Raw genomic sequence first — 19942 nt, forward strand, 5'->3', positions numbered from 1 at the left:
ACTGGCTGTGGAGGGCCAGGCCAAGGGCATTGGTACAGCCCATATACCAGATGGCTGTCATCCCTAAAGCAAAGTGGGATTATCCTTCCACCAGTTAGAGGCTAATGCTCTGGGTGTTAACTCCTGTGTCAATAGCTGTTTCCCTTAATTCAGGGTACAGCTTCTTGTGTAGGATAGCATTCCTTCACATACCATTTTTGTGGATGTGTATATTGGGGCTAATTGAGACAGAAACACAGCTTTTTCTTTATAGTTGATTTACAGTGTGGCATTTCAGGTGTCCAGCCAAGTGATTCAGTTATATATATATATTTTTTTCAGATTTTCTACTATAGGTTATTATATTTTTCATATTTTTTCCATCATGGTTTATCACAGGATATTGAGTATAGTTCCCTGTGCCATACAGTAGGTCCTTGTTGTTTATCTGTCTTATATCCTGCCATTTGTAAGTGCTAATACCATACTCCTAATTTATCCCCCGCCCCCCAGCTTTCCCCTTTGGTGACCATACGTTTGTTTTCTATGTCTAAAAGCACAGCTTTTTAATTTGTTTAAAATAGACTTTCTGCCTGTTACACTTTGTGCTTTTAGCCAATTAAAGAAGCCAGTGGCATTCTTAGTTCTGTCTTGTCTGCGTTTTCTACTTGTGTATCCCTGTTGATTTGTTTGTGCCCTTTATTGTCATTTTCTGAAATTATTTTCAATGAAAAGAAAAAAATGGCCATCTGTCTACATTTCCACGGAGAGGCCATTTTATTTGGCACTTTTCAGCATCAAACTTTAGGGGTGACCCCATGGGAAATAGTAGTGAAAAGGCCTAGTATTTATAGGAAGTTTTTATGATATAGCCCCTTATCTCTCTGTTGGCATCAGTAAAGAAAATGTCAAGCTACACATTCTGTGTCACCATACTTTGAATACTTTCATGTTTGCCGAATGTTTTTATGCCTTGCTCTGTACATTCCTGCAATATCCATTTGATGAACCGAGCTAAGAAAGTGATTTAAACAGTACTTAATAAGTTCTTTTACTAAGTGAAGTAAGTCAAGGAGATAGACAAATACCATATAATATTGGTATATGTGAATATATTGCCTATGTGTGAAATCTAAAATATACAAACAAATTTGTTTACAAAACATAACAGACCTGGAAAACAAATTTATGGTTACCAAAGGGAAAAGCTAGGGGGGCAGGGATAAATTAAGAGTTTGGGATTAGCAGATGCAAACTACTATATACAAAATAAATAGTAAGGTCCTACTGTATAGCACAGGGAACTATATTCAATATCCTGTAATAAACATAGTGGAAAATATGAAAAATGTGTGTATAACTGAATCTGATGTACTAGTGCTGTACACGAAAAACTAACACTACATTGTAAATCAACTATACTTCAATGAAAAAAAAATTGGGGGAAAAAATGTTGTAGCTCTTTTAAAATGTCTTCACTCTTTAATCCCTTGTGTCAAGTGGTATAAACACAGTCTAAGTTATCATGTCAGAGTAAAATGAAATTAATTCCAAGCGGATAGATGCGTAGGAAAGCTCTCAGAAAACTGATCCCACACAAGCGGGGAGAGAGGAAAACCAAGAATGTAGAGTGAATATTCAGCTCTTAGTTTACATATTTCTGAATTGTTTCAGTTTTTAAAGTATGTGTGTTTCTCTTGAAGTTAAAAATTACCCTAAAACATAAGTTGATTACGTGAAATGAATTCTATGGAGGACACAGACAGAAACTGGCCAGAGAGATGTGCTTTGCGAGGCTGGTGAGGGTGGGTCTCCTATGAGGTGCTCCTAGGCCAGGCTGCACCTGGCCTGCTTTGGGGAGCCTGGTAGGTTGCTGACACCCCTGAGGGGTAGGATTAATTGGGGGTGGTCCAGGAATCGAGATTCTAGAAGCTCCCCTAGATATTTGAACATGCAGCCTGGGTTGGACCCCAACACTGTACTCATGAGACTCTGATACATCTTAGGATGGACTCTGACCAACTTCAAGGGACTGCCTGGGGGTTCCTACAGTTGATGTGAGTCTCTGCTTCAGGGCAGAGCTTCAGGAACCCCAGCAGGAGGGTCTGGAAGGCACATGGCACTGACCAGGTTTTCCTCCATCCCCGCCCAAGATTCAGACCCCGGGAGAGGGTGTCCAATGGGCTGGGGAGAGTGTCTGCCCCCTCCATCCTTCCAGGAGGACGGGGGTCACCAGACCACCATCACCACAACCCAGAACTGGGGAGAGGTGTCTCCTCAGGAAATGCTGGTGCCATTGGGCAGGGGCCAGGGGGTCCTGGTCAACCAGAACCACACAGAGGTCCACTTTAGCCCACCAGCTTAAAAGGCGAGTGTGTTTTTTGGGTACCACTGGAGGAGACTGTGCCCTAAGAAGTACACAGCATTTGGTTGAGGGGCCGTAGGGCATCCTTCAGCCACCTCCCTGCTGTTTCTGCCACAGAAACCCGTGTTCCCCCACACCCACGGGGCACCCTTCACATCTTTCTGTTTAGAGGAAAACCAGTAACTGCTGATGAAGTGTGCCCAGGGGCCTGCCGGGAAAGGCCTGGGGTCTGGCTACCCCACACCTGGCCTCCGCACCTGCTCCAGAAACATCAGCAACATCTGGGGAGCTTTAAATGATGCTGACAGCTGGGCCATCACCGCCTCCACCCCCTCCCCAGACCAGCTGGGCACCGCAAATACCCGGCCTTTTAACAGACATGGGAAGTGAGCTCCAGGTGTAAGATCGTGGCTCCTGGTTGCAAGGTGGGCAAATGCAGAGGCAGCGTCTGAGCCCAGGCAGTCGGTTCTAGAGTCCAAGCGTCGAATCCCCTCATCTTACAGTCTGTCCTCTGCAGGCTGAACCGCAAGAGGACTGAGTTGGTTGTTAATAACCCAGGTGACAGCCACAGTTTTATCACAGCACCGCCGAGATTTAACAGGCAGCTTTCGAAATAAACAGACCAACAGTATGGGGTGTTGTGTCCTACCATCCCCTCAGTAGAGAAGATGTGAAATTAGCAGCTGGAGTTCTCTGTTTCTGAGGCTCAGGTTTAGATTTGGGGGGCTGCCTCCCACTATGCAGTTAACATGTTGGGGAGCCTCAGCTAGGTCCTGAGTTCTGGAAAACTGGAAGGCTGTGACCTTATCTTCTATTAGTTCCTGTCTTCACTGGTGCTGGGTACTTGGAACTAACTTGATAAACACTTGAGTGAATGAATGAATGACGCACAGACAAATGTGTATCCTTTGCTTTTGAGCTCTCTGCCGGTGGGTGGAGCACACCTTGTCACATTCTGTCCTCAGCAAGCACAAGTCTAGCTACCATCCAGGACTTGGGGTGGTTTCATTTGTTTTCAGTGCAGTTACTGGGAGAGATGTCATTAAAGGAAATGGGGAGAAAAACAACGTTGCTAACTCAGCTCCAGGTGAAACCCTTCATTGGAGAGGCCTGTGGGTCTGAGAATGTGAAAGGCTTGGACTCCAGGACTGGTCGCAGGCTTTGCTGGTGGTTTTCTTTTTTTTTTGATGTGGCCAAAAAGCTAACTTGGAACTTTTCCCTCTGTTTCACAGGTCACTGCCAAGACTGCCTTCCTATTTATCTTACCTCAGTACAATGTTAGCATGCCTACGGCAGGTAAGGAAAGCTCTGGTCTCTCTCTTTCTGGGCCCTGTTAACCCCGAAGTTCTTGGAAAACTTCCTTTTCCTGTGCCATGTATGATCATTTTGGATATCTAGACTCAGCATCCGACTTCCTGTTGCTGAAAAGGTGTGGGCCACGTGCAGCCTTCAGCCAGGGGCTCTGCCAACTTGGGGTTCCGAGGTCCACCTCCAGGAACTGGGTGGGCATCGCTGGGGCCCTCCTGGTGAATAAAGGGGGAAACGTTCTTCCCTGAATCCAGTCCTCCTTCCTCATCCTGCAGTGAGGAGGTGAGTTGTCTGGACATGGAGGTAAGATTCCTTTCTTGGCCTGGCTCCACCAGAGGCTACCTGATGGGTATTGGGGGCAAACCTCTTAACCCGTGGCCTCTGCAGGATATGACTGGCGTCTCTCCCAGACTCGGGAACTGCCCCGGCGTTCTCTGTAGCTAGGCTCTAGGGGAAGTCACACCCTGGGGACGGCTTACTCAGCCCTTCATCTAGAATCAGAGCTGGTTGGAGAGGGAGAAAACACCATATTCATGATGGAAGAGACAGGAAATGGCACGGCCAACTCATCCAAGGCACATGCCAGCCTGGTGGGGACATGGACCATCTTGCTCCTTGCTTTGTGGTCCAGGATCAAATTCGGCCTTCTGTTCCTATGTCTCTTGAAAATCATAATAACTGGGACAACTCTGGACCCAGCTATACTTATGATTTATACATTTAACATTTTTTAAAGTATTTTGGTTTTTTAAAAAATTGGGGTAAAATACACATATCATTCAGCATCTTAGTTATTTTAAAGTGTACCAGTTCAGTGATATGAAGTTCCTTCACCACCATCCATCTCTAGGACTGTTTATCTTGCAAAACTGAACTCTGTAGCTCTTAAATGACTCACCATTCTCCCCTGCCCCACCCCTGCCCATGACCACTCTACTTTCTGTTGCTATAAATTTGACTCTTCTAGGGTCTCCTATAAGTAGAGTCATATATAGTATTTTTGTGTCTATGATTGGTTACAGTTTAGTTTTAAATGTTTTCCAAAGTACATTTATGACTCTCACAGGAAACATAAAATACAGGTAAGCATAAGATAAAAATCATACATGACTCTACCACCCAAAGACTACAGTTAGCATTTTGTAATCTTGATTCATATAACCCACTTTTCTGGTGTTAGCATATGATGAACCTTTTCCATGTGTCATTCATTATTCTTCCATTCAATTAGGCGTTTGCAAAAACTACAGAAAACTTATTAATAAGGATTGCCACAGTTATGTATTCAGTCACACATTGTTGGATATTTAAGTTCCCAGTTTTTATAGTGCTATAGTAAACATTCTTAGGACTTCCTGCATTCATGATTTTGGTTTTGTTTTGTTTGTTTTTTTGGGTAAATTCCTATACTGGAATTTCTGAGCCAAGTAGTATGTACATTATAAATGTTTTATATATGTATTGCCCAAATACCATCAGGCATCTAATTCTTATGACCCATAAATCATGTTTTTTATAGGTAGCATCAAATGCATTTTTTTTTTTTCCCTGAAAGTCACTCAGTTGTGTCCAACTCTTTGCGACTCCATGGACTGTATAGTCCCTGGAATTCTCCAGGCACGAATACTGGAGTGGGTAGCCTTTCCCTTCTCTAGGGGACCTTCCCAACCCAGGGATCAAACCCAGGTCTCCCACATTGCAGGCGGATTCTTTACCAGCTGAGCTGTCAAGGGAAGCCTGAGAATACAGGAGTGGGTAACCTATTCCTTCTCCAGTGGCTCTTCCTGACCCAGGAATTGAACCAGGGTCTCCTGCATTGCAGGCGGATTCTTTATCAACTGAGCTATGAGGGAAGCCCAAATGCATAGGCTTTTTAAAAAGTCAGAATGCCAGTTTATTAATTCATAAAGAGATATCCAGGGGCTTCCCTGCTTGTGCAGTGGTAAAGAATCCGTCTGTAATGCAGGAGACACAGGTTCGATCCTTGGTTCGAGAAGATCCCCTGGGGAGGGAAATGACAACCCACTCCAGCATTCTTGCCTGGAAAATTCCATGGACAGAGGAGCTTGGTGGGCTACAGTCCATGGGGTTGCAGAGAGTCCAACATGACTTACCAACTAAACAACAACAGTTGGACGTGACTTAGCAACTAAGTCAAAGAGATACAACAAAGAGATATGCACCTATCAGAGCTGGTGCCTGTATTTGCATTGCATTTCTGCCCAAGTCAACTTAGAGGGGCTGCCAGATCCTAGCCCAGCCTTGCTTTGTTAATTACTGGGAGAACGTATAGTCCTGGGGACCACAGAGGTTGAAGCATGTGTGAGCGGGATGTGGCTTTATTGTAGGAAAGGCCTGTTTGTAAAGCCAGATCATGACCAAGGGATTGATTGTTTCAGTTTGAAACTTTCCAGGAGAAATTAGGCCACAAGTGGTATCCTAAAAGTGTCCATCTTCACAGCAAGGGTAACAAGTGAGGCTTCCTGCTCCAGGGCAGAACCCAGAGCTCCTGAGCAGGAGGCACTTCCTATCCTGCCCTCATTTGTTTAACTAAGTAGTTAATTGATTAATCCAGACAAATATTTGTGTGCCTGCTGTGTGCCACCCCTGGACTGTAAAGTAATTCATAAAACACATCTGATCTCTGACTCATGGAACTTACCGTTTATTAGGGAGGGAATAGATACTACACAGCAAACAATAAATAATTACAGTTGTGATATGGGTGGCGAGAGGAGCATACAGGTTGTGCGATAAGGAAACATCAAAGGGTGATTACCAGATGTTTCTGGGAAGCTGCTGTTTGAACTGTGTGTGTGTGTGCAGCTGGTGTGAAGGGGGTTGGGGAGGGGGATATGGACAAAAGAAGGAACATTCCAGACACAGAGTTTGGCATGCGCAAAGCCCCCAGGTGAGGTACAGGCACCTCAGGATGTTCTAGGAACTGAACCAAGGCCAGTGTGTCTGGAGCCAGTGAGGTTTGGCATTTTTCTCCGGTGGGGCTATTGAATTGTGTCCTGGAATCCCCATCCAGGCCAGAATAAGGCCTGGGTAGAGGTGGAGGGATGTACTGAAAGAGGAGATAAAGTATTGCTAAAGAGCCTGGCTTTTGTTTAAATCTTGCCACTGGGGCTGTTCAAAATAAGACTGGCACATCACCCAGAGAGACAGTGCAGTTAGAGCAGCCTGCTTCATTTTGCTTTGAGCTCCTTGATCACCAGACCAGTGTGGTGGTGGTTGGTTTGTAAGTTGCGGAGGAGGGCCAACTTCTCACCGGAAAGAAGCAGTTCACAACCCAGGGCAGAGGGCCCTTGAAGCTGTGTATTTAAACCCCGCACCAGTGGCAACCCACTCCAGTATTCTTGCCTGGAGAATCCCATGGACAGAGGAGCCTGACGGACTATAGTCCATGGGGTCGCAAGAGTCGGACAATACTTAGTGACTAAACCACCACCACCCTCCCCACTTTGGAACTTCCCTGGTGGTCAGCTGGTTAAGAGTCCACCTTCCAACGCAGGGATTCAGGTTTGATCCCTGGTCGGGGAACTAAGGTTCCACATGCTGAGGGGTCAACTAAACCCATGGGCTACCAAAATAAAAATTAAAAAAAAAAAAACAAAACTTAAAAACCCTCCCGCTCACATATCTTCCAGCCTGCAGCTTCTTGAGTATGGGTCCCATTTGTAGAACCAGGGTTAGTTCTGATTTCTAAGGTTTTTTCTTTTAGTGGCTTGCAACTTGTTCAAATCAACATTTAACCTGTGTATTTTAGGAGAGCAGCGACGGTTATCATATAACTGGCCTGCTGTTTCTAAATCCCTAACCTCCCTCGGCAGAGGTGTTCAGGTTCTACAGGAAACAGCCAGTGGGAACACTGAGGAGTTTCTTCCCAGTTTCCTTTCCTCCCTCTCCTCTCTTCTTTCCAGCTCCCAGCATGTGTTTATAGGCCAGCGGTGACAACAACATACCACAAGCTGAGTGGCTTAAGCAACAGAAATGTAAAAAGTGTAAAAGTGTAAGATCAAGGTGTCAGCAGGGCTGTGCTCCCTGGCTTGGACCAGCGGGACACCAGTCTTTGTGTTTGCAGCCATCTCTGCATCCAGTTTCTCCTTCTGTAAGGACGTCAGTCATATCAGATTAGAACACATCCTACTCCATTATGATCCCATCTCAACTATTCATGTCTGCAATAACTCTGACTCCAAATGAGCTCACGTTCTGAGGTGCTGGCAGTGTGGACTTCACAGGAGTTTTGCTCGATTCAACTCATAATGCTGGCTAATAAATGCATGACTCTGTCACATTATATTAAGCTAGCTAAGAAGATTAAGCTCCATTCAGAGAAATGAACTAAAGAGAAGATGGCACAGTCCTTGCAGTCAGAAGTTGTGCATCCGGGGGCAGTGTCAGTGTCCCTGGGGTTTTCTTTAAGGTCAACAGTGATGAGGCAGGAAGTGTTCTTGTCACATCATTTCCACCTGTTAGGGTTGCCAGATTTTGCAAGTAAAAATCCAGGACTATCTGTTAAATTGGCATTTCAGAGAAACCGTACTTTTTTTTTCAGTGTAAGTATATCTCAAAGTATATATGGGGCATAATTATACTAGAAAAGTATTCTTTGTTTATTTGGAATTCAAGTTTAACTGACCATCATGTACTTTATCTGCAACCATATACCCAGCCCTGGCAAGGAGTAAAATGTCATGTTTCTGGTCTTAACCATCAGACACTGGAGTCTTTCTGATTCAAATACCCCAGCGTATCTGGTATTATGGCCAGAAGTATATAGACTATAAAAGGTCAGCAAAGAACTTGAGTCCCCCCACAAACAGATTCGTGGCTTCCTGACTCCCCCTTCTGATGTAGAACAGGGGACCCCACACAGGCTGAAATGTACCAGCTTCCTTTGAATTGTTCCAAGAGTTTGCTGAGCCGTCTTGGGCAAACCAGGCAGTGTCAGGGTCTCCATCCTCATCTGTCAAGTTGAGGATGATGGTCACTGTCTCCACCCAGCGCCTCCTGAAGACAGGGATCCAGGAGGCCCTCACTCCCCAGATTGTCAGACCTGCACCATCTGGGAACTGGTTAGAAACACAGACTCCAGGCCCCACCGCAGACTTCTGCCCTGGATCCGTTGTGGTAACGAAACCCCCAGGTGTCTGAAGTGCTGCTCCCCGTGCCCTGGGTGGAACCTGCTAAGTAGGCTTTCAGAGGACCCTGTGCTCCCAGCCCCCAAGTTCAGGGAGGGAAACCCCCTAAATCCAGGAACTCGTTTGCATCTTTCTGTTCTCATCCAGTTTTGGCTTTTCTAGAACTGTTTTTAGCCTGAGGAGTGGAGGTGGGGGGTTACTATTGTTGGGTGGATTTGGTTGGGCTACCACTCTGCCGGAGTCAAGGGCACCTAGGTGTTCCTGGCACCTGGAGAGAGAAGGCTGGGTGTGCAGGGCCTGTTCTGGAGAAGGGCTGGTTTCACAGTGAGGAAGGAGGACAAGGACCATTCCCTGTTGGTCGTGGTGGTTTTATCACCACCAGCTGCCACGTAGCATTTAACAGCTGGAGATGAAAAGCCCAGGGACCCCCCCCCCCCCCGGGGTCCCTCCCCCGCCCCATAGTGTGGCCCTTGTTCTCACGGCCCTCCCAGGGCGAGACACACGGCCCCATCAAAACAACCTCAGACAGATGGTTTTAAAGCCTCATTCAGCCGAAAGCCTTTGTCCAGGGCTCAGAGTGTTTTTTGTTCCCTTGCTAGCCGGTAGGAGTTAGCCTTGTGCGTGTATCATGTACTTAGGAGATTGGCGTCACATACTAAACTGAGCCCCTGTTTGTAAGATGAGCTTGTGGGAGACAAAGAGGGAAGAGACAGGTGGGCGACAGCGACTCTGGAAGTGGAAACCTGACTTGATTACAGGCTGACGCTGCCCAACCAGGACCTGTGGTCTGTCCGGCTGCAGGAGACTTGAGACTCACAGAGTCTGGCCTTGTCCTTTTTACAACAAGGAAGAGAGATGATGGAAGTTCCTAAGGATACACCAGTAAGGACAGAGGGGGAGCTGGGCTGTCACACCCCTGAATGCAAGTGGGGTGGTGGGCGTGGCTCCAGGGGGCCCAACAAGGCTGGCAGAGAGCTGGCTCCATCCTAGTCCCTCCGGCCAAATAGGTGCCAAGATCCCCTTTTGCCCTGAGGTCCTGTCTGTATGAGTAAGAGAAAATGAAAATAAATCCAAGTCTTCACTGCCCTCATCGTGTTGGTTGGCATCTGAAGAAGCGTGGGAGTTTATAGCCAGCCCTGGGTATAATCTTTTTTCATTAACTTATTAAACTTTCTTAGTCTGTTCAGGCTGCTGTAACAAAATACAGACCAGGTGGCTTATAAACAACAGAAATTTACTTCTCCCAGGCCTGGAGGCTGGAGTCCCAGATCCGGGTGCAGTCTGGTCGGGTGAGGTCCCTCTGCCGGGTCACAGCTTCCTGCTGTGTCCTCATGTGGTGGGAGGGGCAGGGGAGCACTCTGGAGCCTCCTTCATTAGGGCACTAATTCCATTCACGAGGGCTGCACCCTCATGGTTTAAACACCTCCCAAAGTCCCCACCCAGTAATACTGTCATCTTTGGGAGTTGGGAGTCCAACGTGAACTTTGGGGTGTGGTGGGAGGGGCACCAACCTTCAGATCTTAGCACTTATTATTTGTGTAACAGTTGTGCAGAAAAGTGTACGCACAGTCATTGGTCAGCCCTAGGTAACAGCCCCTCAGAAGTGTGTCCCTTTCCTGCCTAGACTTGATTTTTATCTAGTCCCCCTGTGACAGCCCAGAGAATTTATGCCACGTGGAGCTCCTGAGGTTTAAGCAGGAGCCGCTGAGTTGCTGTGGCTAATTGTTAACCAGCCTGAAGCCTCCAAGCCGGCAGCATCTTTGAATAGCTGCCTCCCCTCCCCCACATGGCTATTTCTCCTGAGCAAATCTTTTCTTCTCCTATCTAGCCAGGATCGGTTTTGTTTTTTTTTCTTTCTTTTTCCCTTAGTTCTTACTGAAGTAATTTTTGTCCTTAATTAAACAGTGAACCTGATATTTTTATCCAAGTTAAAAACAAGGCTGAGATTCTAGACATTTTTTTGGTATATGATCTTGAGTTGTTTTTTCTTTATTGCTCTTAAGTTCGCATTGTCCCCTTGGTAGGCACTCTTCAGGGACCGCACAGTTTCTGCCCAGGCCTCAGACTTGTGAACCGCAGTGAGGCTGAGTGTGTGCCTGAGTGTGTGGTACTTCTTTCTTGAAGGCCTCAGGCAGAGCTTTACAGCCTTATAGAAAGAAATGGTTCACCAGGAAAACTACACAGAGGCTGGACACTTTTATTTGCAGGTTCTCTATAATGCCTCTCTCATTTTTGTTACATCTCTCATTTTTTGCAACATTTTTTGTATCATAAAAGTATCCTTGTCTTCCTAAGTCCAATGAAACTGGAGAAAAATATATTGCCACAAATGGTCCAGTCTGCAGTTAGATCTGCGCTCTACATCCTGAAGGATTATGTCAATGGCAAACTCCTGTACTGTCATCCTCCTCCTGGCAGAGATCCTGTGACCTTTCAGTACCAACACCAGCGGCTCCTGGAGAAAAAAGTGAATGGTGGGGAAATAAAAATGCAGGTGGTTAGAAATAAAAAGGCACATCAGATTGAAAATATAGTGGATAAAACTTTTTTCCATCAGGAAAATGTGAGAGCTCTGACCAAAGGCGTTCAGGCTGTGATGGGCTACAAGCCTGGGAGTGGCTTGGTGACAGCAGCTGCTGTGAGCTCTGAGAGGGGGGCTGGGAAGCCCTGGAAAAAGCATGGCAACAGAAATAAAAAAGAGAAAAGCCGCAGACTCTATAAGCACCTGGATCCATGAACTTGGACTGCAGCAAAACTGGCACCTTTGCTGTGCATCTGTGGTGCTATAGAGCGGACCCTGGTGATGCACACAGAGCAGCCGGTGTCAAGACCGAGGGCCTCCTCAGAGTACCAGCTCAGACCAGCCATTGTCTTAGGTTCCCAGAACCCCGCTCCTGTGGAAGGCTGATTTAAGATGAGGGAATTTATGATGTATATTTGTGTAAATATATACACAAATGCATAGTAATTTATAAATTGGGAATTTGGGGGAAAGATATTAAAGTTCAGTTTTTACTTGGTGGATTTAAAAAAAAAAAAAATGGTAACTTTGAAGATTCTTTCATTCTCTGAACAGCCTGGGGGAGAGAGAGAGATTGTGTGTGTGTGTGTGTGTGTGTATTAAGTTTGCTACGGCTGCTGTGATAAAGTACCACAGACTCGGTGGTTTGAACAGCAGGAAAGCACGCACATGCTTAGGGGGACTCTGGGAGTTGGTGATGGACAGGGAGGCCTGGCGTGCTGCGATTCTTGGGGTCGCAGAGAGTCGGACATGACTGAGCGACTGAACTGAACTTAGGGGCACAGTGAGATGAGTTTTTACATCCGTGTATGCCATGCACCCATCCCCCAGGTCAGGAAGCAACCCTCCTAGCTTCCTCAGACCCCTCCGGTGAACACCGCCTCCCAAAGCAACCACTTGTCTGCTCTCATGTTTTCTGATTAGTTTTTCCTGTTCTTGCCCTTCATGTCTCCCTGATTTTTTTAAGCTGGCTCCATTGTCTATATGGACAATGTGTTGGGATCCCTTGGTGACATTAAGCATGGATTCCTGGGCCATGTCCAAGTTTCTGATTCACTGGCCCTGGGGTGGACACGCAGCAGCGTGCACCCCTGGGCTCCCTGGGGAGGCTGGCGCTGTGGTACCTTGTTACAACTGTGTGTTATAAGGTGGTGTAACCCAAGCACCCGGAGATGAAAACTACTTGGGTTGTCTTCGTAAGGGTACTGTTAAAAACCATGCTGCCATCCACAGCCTTTTGCAGGTGTCATTTTGAATGTGGCAGATATGGCTATAGGACAAATTCCCAGAAGTCAAATTGCCATATCCAGAGGCCGATGGTTTGTAATCTCAGTGGAAATTTTCAAATCGCCTTTCCAAAGAGGTGGTCCATTTCGCATCCCACTGCAGGGTGAGAGCCTGGTTTCCCATAGCTTCAGCAAGACCAGCTGTGGATTTATGCCAGTCTGACAGGGGTGGGATGGTATCTCATTATGTATGTAGTTCGTTTCTCTTCTCAGTGAGGTTGAGCATCCTTTTAAATGTAAAAGGGCCATCTGTGTTTTTTTCCTCTGTGAATTGTCTGTTCAAATCCTTTGCCCATTCTTCTGTTGGGTTTGTTCTCTTTTCATCCTCAAGTTCTAGAAGCTCTTCATACATTAGAAGATCAACGTTTGTTTCTAATCCGAATTATAAATATTTTCCCCTCAGACATCATTTGCATCTTGATTTTGCTTTTGGTGTTTCTTCATGTCAGAGTTCTGGATTTATGTAGAAGATTCAGAATAATGGGGAAACAGTTGGCCACAAGCACAGAGACCAATAGAAAGTAGCTCATAAATCCAGGTTTGCCAGGGTGAGGAAGGAAGCTGGGAGCAAAAGAGGCATCCAGGTTGTACAGTGGTGGTCTTTGAAGCACCAGGTTTCGGGACAAAGGCAGAACGCTCGCTGGCAGTGCCCGGACTTTAAGGGGATGTGAGGAACGGATGGGGCGTCAGCCGTAGCTGGCCACTGGCCAGCTCAGGTCCCTGAGGTCAGACGCTGCACAGTGTATCCAGACAAGACGGGACTTGTGGAGTCAGGTAGGAGAAGCTGCTTCCAGGTGACACCAGGGGAAACGGGAAAATGTCTGTTAGTCACCGGAAGCAAACAAAGCAGGAGGTGAGAGGGTGCTCCCGAAAGGGCCGGCTCCAGCTGAGGTTGTCAGGACAGCCAGGCTCTGACCGATCATGTCGATTCTCTTTTTAAACTGTTGTTGTTCAGTCGCTAAGTCATGTCCAGCTCTTTGAGACCCCACGGGCTGCAGCACGCCAGACTTCCCTATCCTTCACTTTTAAACTGTGATCAGAGATAAAGCGAGTGCCACTTTTGACATCATAGAGGGAGGATCATTATTGAAGGTGCTTCTTCCCGGGTGAGGTTAACCCCTCCAGCGGATATACTGACCTTCTCCATCGTGGTGCGCAGGAAGAGGATTTGGAATATGGGTGTTGGGAGGTGTCAGGAGGCATCTGGGCTGGGGATTGTAAATCGGTGGCCTGTGGTCAGAGCTGGCTTATACGTGTATTTTCTTTGGCCAGTTTGGTAATTGGCCCATAAAGTGCTTTTACAATTTTGGAATTAGTCACCAGTGTTTTAAAATCAGATGATTTCATGTAGGGATCTCTCTCTCTCTCTGCTTTTGAAATACAGGGCCGCACCCCTGCATGGCCTTCCCCCTCCTTCCTTCACCCCCTCGGGGCAGGCTCTGTGCTTCACTACAGTCTCCACTCCTCTCTCATGTGTCCCCAATACCAAGACTGCCTGGCAGCCACTGCGTATCCCAGTCTGAACTGTTGTTTTTCTTCTAGTAAGGTTAAGAGGGAGGTCACTCTTTTCTCGTTTCTCTCTGAAAGTGGAAATGTGAAAGGCAGACCAGGAGGGCCCTATAGCTAAGGAGAAACGGTGGGCACTGAAGACTGTTAGTGCAGCAGACGGTTGAGAGGACTTACCCGAAGATGCCTGGACCGCTTTGCTCGTTGCATTCCCCGCCTGGTCTCTGCGGGCATTTTGCTGTGACTCTGGGTTGGAATCACCTCTGTGGTCTAAGAGCTCAGATGTGCCAAAACATACTCTTCTTAAAAATCACAGCAGCTCAGAAACTTCCCTGGTGGTCCAGTGGGTCACACTCTGCACTTCCAGTGTAAGAAGTGTGGGTTAGATCCCTGGTAAGGGAAGTAAGGCCCCACATGCCATGCAATAAAGCCAAGAAAGGGTTTTTTTGTTTTGTTTTGTTTTCTTTAAAAAAGGTACGTATTGGCTATACCCCAATACAAAATAAAAAGTTTTAAAAAAGGACCTAATAATTAAATAAATAAAAGAACCTAAACTTAAAAACAAAACCACAGTAGCTCACTGCCAGACTGTTGCCATTCTTTTTTGAGAGCTTATACAAGGCAGGGCTGCTGCTTAAAGGGTCAGAGCTCTAACATGGGGGGAGAGAGGATTTTTTAAGAATTCGTTAGCAACCAAACATTTAAAAAGAAAAAAAAATCCGTTTGTTTATAACCTCCTGGAAAAACACAGGTTTCCGACCTCCATAGCTCCATGGTGAGCAGAAGGGGCCAAACCAGTCCCCTTTCCTGCTCTGATCGAGGGCAGGAGGGTAGCAGATGAGGGGAGAGCCGTGGAGATGCTGTGCGTGGATCAGAGCACAGCTCGTGAGTGTTTAAGTGTGATGCTCCTTGCTCTGTGGTAGGAGAAAGAAGTCCAAGGATCAGCTTCTCACCAGTCAGGGTGTGGGGCAGGGCAGGGATCGTGAGAGGGGTCCTGTGGACCCGAGGTGGCTTCGGGGGCCGGGCTGGGCCGTGGGCACTGGGAGACCTGAGAAATGGCCCTGTGCCTTAACCCTGTGAGGCCTGCTTCTTCATCGTCTCTGCCGACCCACGGATGGGGACAAGGACCAAACAAGGCAGCATGTTGACGCGTTCTGAAACTGTGGGCGCTACCAGAGGACAGATTCCAGAGGGAACTTGCAAACCATTCCACACGGCCAGCCTGCCGGCTGGTCCTTGTGAGTCCATTGCCCACATCTCTCTGAATTTGTCTTCTCAGACATCACGCTGCCACTCTCCGCCTGCAGGGCACCCCTGCACCCCACCCTGGGCTCCCGTGGGCACCTCCTGACTGCTCTCCCGGCCCTGTTCCAGGCCACTTAACCCGTCCATCTGACAGGAAGAGTGATCTTTACAAAAGGTGTCTGTGACTCTGCTCCAGAACCTTCCCTTGCCTTTGGATGCTTGTCCTGACATGACCTGTCAGGGGTGGAGGGTGAGGCGTGGGATGACCTGCTCACCTCTGCTCTCCAGGTCACCCAGTCCTCTGGTCGCCTCTAGCCAGACCACTCTGCCCTGGCCCACTCTCTGATCGGCACACCTCAGTGACCCCTCCTCCCCAGGGCCCTGCCCTCATCATTTCCCGCCCAGGTCACAGCACTCATCACACCTGGCCGCTGTTTTTTGTTTTTGTAGTGAAATACACCTATCATGAGATGTACAACCTTACCTGTTTCTGAGTGTCCAGTTGGGCAGTATTAAGCACACTCATACTGTTGGCGCAACCTCCAGAATGCTTCATCCTGCAAAACTGAAACCGCATCCGTGAAACAGTGGCCCCCCCATCCCTCCCCTGCCCCAGTCCCTGGCAACCACCATTCTTGTTGTCTCTCTGAATTTTTCTCCTCTGGGACCCTCCGGTAATGAAACCATGCAGTATTTGTCTTCTGGTGACTGACTTACTTCACTTAGCATGATGCCCTCAAGGTTCTGTGTAGCATGTGACAGGTTTTCCTTCCTTTTTTTTGTTTTGTTTTGTTTTGGTTTTTGGTTTTCCATCCTTTTTAAGGCTGAATAGTATTCAAGGTCTATTGTATGTATAGACCATATATTTTGTTCTTCCATTCATCTCCGGAGGGACACTTGGGTTGTTTCTACTTTTGGCTTTTGTGATATGTGTTGTGAACATGGGGTTTGCAGATATTTCATCAAGATCCTGCTTCCAGTTCTTTTTCTTCTGTATCCAGAAGTGGAATTGCTGGATCATCTGGTAGTTCTATTTTTAATTTTCTGAGGAATCATCATACTGTTTCTGATAGTGACTACGCCATTTTACATTCTCAAAACAATGCACAAATATGGTTCTAATTCATCCACACCCTCACTAACACTTATTCTTTTTTTTCTAAATTGTGGCCATTCTAATGGGTTTGAAGTGGTACCTTATTGTGGTTTTTATTTGCATTTCCCTAGTGATAGTAATGTTGAGGATCTCTCTACATACTGGTTGACCATTTGTATGTCCTCTTTGGAGGAATGTCTATTCCTTTGCCCATTAAAAAAAAAAACCGAAAACACTACTTTTCCATTATGATTTATTACAGGATATTAAATATAGTTCCCTGAGCTATACAGTAGGGCCTTGTTTATCTAGTTTATGTATAGTGGTTTGTATCTGCTAATCCAAACTCCTGCTTTATCTGTGCACCCCCCTCCCCCCACCTCTTTCCCCTTTGGTAAGCATAAGTTCTCTATGTCTGCGAGTCTGTTTCTGTTTTATAGATAAGTTCATTTGTATCATATTTTGGATTCCACGTATATGTAATATCATATGATGTTTGTCTTTCTCTGACTTCACTTAGTATGATAATCTCTAGGTCCTTCCATGTTGCTGCAAGTTTTTGCCCATTTTTCAGTCTAGTTGTGTGTTTTTGTTTGTTTGTTTTGTTTTTGTCATTGTTGTCGGCCTCTGGTTTTGGTTGTAGAGAATTTGGTGTGTAGCTGCTAAGCTGCAAGAGGGCAGGGCCGTGCCCACCTCATTCCCTGCCTTGCCCCAGTGTCCAGCATGGAGCCCTGCATGTGGTTTATTGGTGGATGAACAAATACGCATGGAACTCTTATCAGCAAAGGAGTAAAAGAATGTTAGTTCACACATCCATTCTTGTTTCAAGAAGGATTTAAGGCTCTGGTCACATCTCTTTGGAAGCATAGTGAATGGGGTGATGAATGAAAGTAATTTGAAGAGGCTTTGAGTTGGATAATCCAAAGTCTTGATTTTTTTTTTTTTTTTTAAGATTTATTTATTTTGGCTGCACTGGGTCTTCGTTGCTGCACGGGCTTTCTCTAGTTGTGGCAGTTTGTTGCGGTCTGAGGGTTTGCAGTTGGCACTCGAAGGCTCTAGAGCACTGGCTCAGTGGTTGTGGCTCACGGGCTTAGCTGCTCCGCAACCATATGGGATCCTCCCCAACCAGTCCCCTGCATTGGAAGGTGGATTCTTAACCACTGGACCGCCAGGGAAGCCCTTGACGTGTGTTATTTAACTACTTTGGGGCCATGCTTTTTTGGTTGAGTCCCATTTTGCATAATAAGGCTGGTCTTGAAGGTGAAACTTTGCATGTGTTATTTTATAGTTTCAAAATATGCTGCCATCTAGTTAGTCTCTGTTGATCCTCCATTACAAAGGCTGGGAAAGGATGATGCTGGCCTTGCAGTGGAAGGGCAGAAGCATAGGCTGACCTGCACGCCCACCTCTTCCCTTCCTCCTGTGCTTCCTCCGTCCTGGGTCCCGGCTCCCCTCCCAGGTCTCAGCCGCTGCCTGCCCAGGTCAGTCACCTCGTCTGACAGGTCTCGGCCACCAGTGGCCCGCCTCCCTCCCTGTTCCCCCTTCCACTTTTCTTCCTGTCCGGCTAGTTCCTTACCTGCCTCACTGGCGTCTGCCTCCAGGCCGAACGCTTATGCAGCACTGCTGCCAGAATAAACTGTCTGAAATCCAATTTTCTCATTTTCCTGTTGAGTTTGAATTCTTCGATGTTTCCACGTTGCCTTCAGGATCATGTCCACACCCTTTTATGTGGTACCCTGGCCGCCCTCAGCAGTGTGTCCTTGTTCCCTGCATCCTTAGCAGATGCTTCTCTGCCCAGGATCCTCCACCGCCCTCTCCCCACCTCCCCCCACCTGCCTACCCCTGCTAGTTCTCGAGTTTCTATATCATCCCATTTATGCTGACAGGCTACCCCACCTCCCCCTGCCCCGGCTGGAGTCTCCCTCACCTGCCCTGGGCTCCCTGCGTGGCTCTGTTTATCTCTTGGTACCACGTGGCCGTCTGCCTGTCTGTGGGTCTTTGTACACTTATTGGTCAGTCTCCTGACTGGTCTGTGCTCTCCGAAGCCAAGGCAGTGTCTTTTGTGTCCCATGTTCCAGCGATCAGCCCAGTGGCTCTCACAGAGTAGGGTGTTTGTGGAGGCGAGGAGGGGGAGGACAAAGGAGAGCTGGTCTGATCTCAAAGTTCATGTCTTCCTGCCCCCTCCCCACCCCCTCCACCGCCCACCGGTGCATTCTCCCGGTCCAGGGTGGCGGGGTCACGGGTGGGCTCCCAGAGTGACCCAGTCAGCTCTGCTTGGCTCTGTGGCCACCCTGAAACTCACTCACCCCGGCCTACCTTCTGGTAAACGCATCCCAGCAAAGAGATGACTCATGTGTGTGTGACTCAGCGCGAAGGCAGCACAGCTGGAGAGGTGGCCAGTGTGGCCTGGGGGAGGGCGGGCCGCTGAGCACCAGGGATCCAGGCCTGGGACCTGAACTCCCGCAGGCCTGCCAGCTGGGCCCGAGGCAGGAGCCTCCTCTGTCCGTGGAGGGCGTGGCTGCACTCGCAGAGCTTTGACTTAAGATATCTGGAATTGCATCTCATCTATCACCACTACATACTATTTTTAATAACTTTAGTGTATGCTTATAGGCACTGGTAAGCATCTTGCATGTAACCAAAACAGCAACAAAAATTATAGCAGATACATGTACAGTACTTCCTATATACCAGCTGCTATTCTAAGTAAGCACTTTGCATTTTGAAGTCACCTAATTCTCACAAAAACCGTATAGTACAGGAATTCCGTTGTCCTCATTTCATAGATGAGGAATCTGAGGCCCAGAAAGGTCACACACAGAGGTGCCCCCAGAGCTACATAGGGAAGAAATGACATTTTCTTTATCCATTCGTCTGTCGACGGACACTTCGGTTTGCTTCCATGTCTTGGCTTTTGTAAAATAATGCTGCTGTGAACATTGGGGTACTTGTATCTTTTTGAATTATAGTTTTCCTCTTTTTTTTTTTTCTGGATAAAGATGTTTTATATATATATATACAGTGGAATATTACTCACCCGTAAAAAGAATGAAATAATGCAGTTTGTAGCAATATGAATGAACCTAGAGATGATCATACTAAGTGAAATAAGTCAGACAATGACCAGTATTATATGATGTCACTCATATGTGGAATCTAAAAGAATAATATGAATGAATCTGTTTACAAAACAGAAACCGACAGACCTGGTAAACAAGCTTATAGTTACCAAAGGGGAAGGTACGTGGAGGGATAAGTTAGGATTGACAGATAGGATTAACAGATGCACAATACTATATATAAAATAGACAAGCAACGAGGAATTACATATAGCACAGGGAACCGTATTCAATGTCTGTGATAACCAATACTGGAACATTATCAGAAAAAATTACATATAACTGAATCACTTTGCTGTATACCTAAAACCAAAACAATATTATAAGTCAAGTATACTTCAAAAATATTTTTAAAGAGGAAGGAGTG

At 46.8% G+C, this 19942-nt stretch overlaps 1 protein-coding gene across 5 annotated transcripts in view; it reads left to right on the forward strand.

Moving 5' to 3' along the window:
- TRAM2 (translocation associated membrane protein 2) overlaps positions 1-19942 on the forward strand; it is a 69649-nt gene that overhangs the window by 31641 nt on the left and 18066 nt on the right. For 3 of the 5 annotated variants that reach the window (XM_070456309.1, XM_070456312.1, XM_070456311.1), the window contains exon 2: positions 3577-3640. In XM_070456309.1, the coding sequence (XP_070312410.1) occupies positions 3577-3640 (64 nt within the window). Of the gene's footprint in view, positions 1-3165; positions 3185-3380; positions 3432-3576; positions 3641-19942 lie in introns of those variants that run through there. The other 2 variants (XM_070456313.1, XM_070456310.1) reach the window with 2 other exon arrangements.

Source organism: Odocoileus virginianus, chromosome 27, assembly GCF_023699985.2.
Source record: "Odocoileus virginianus isolate 20LAN1187 ecotype Illinois chromosome 27, Ovbor_1.2, whole genome shotgun sequence".
In the NCBI taxonomy this organism is placed as follows: Eukaryota; Metazoa; Chordata; class Mammalia; order Artiodactyla; family Cervidae; genus Odocoileus; species Odocoileus virginianus.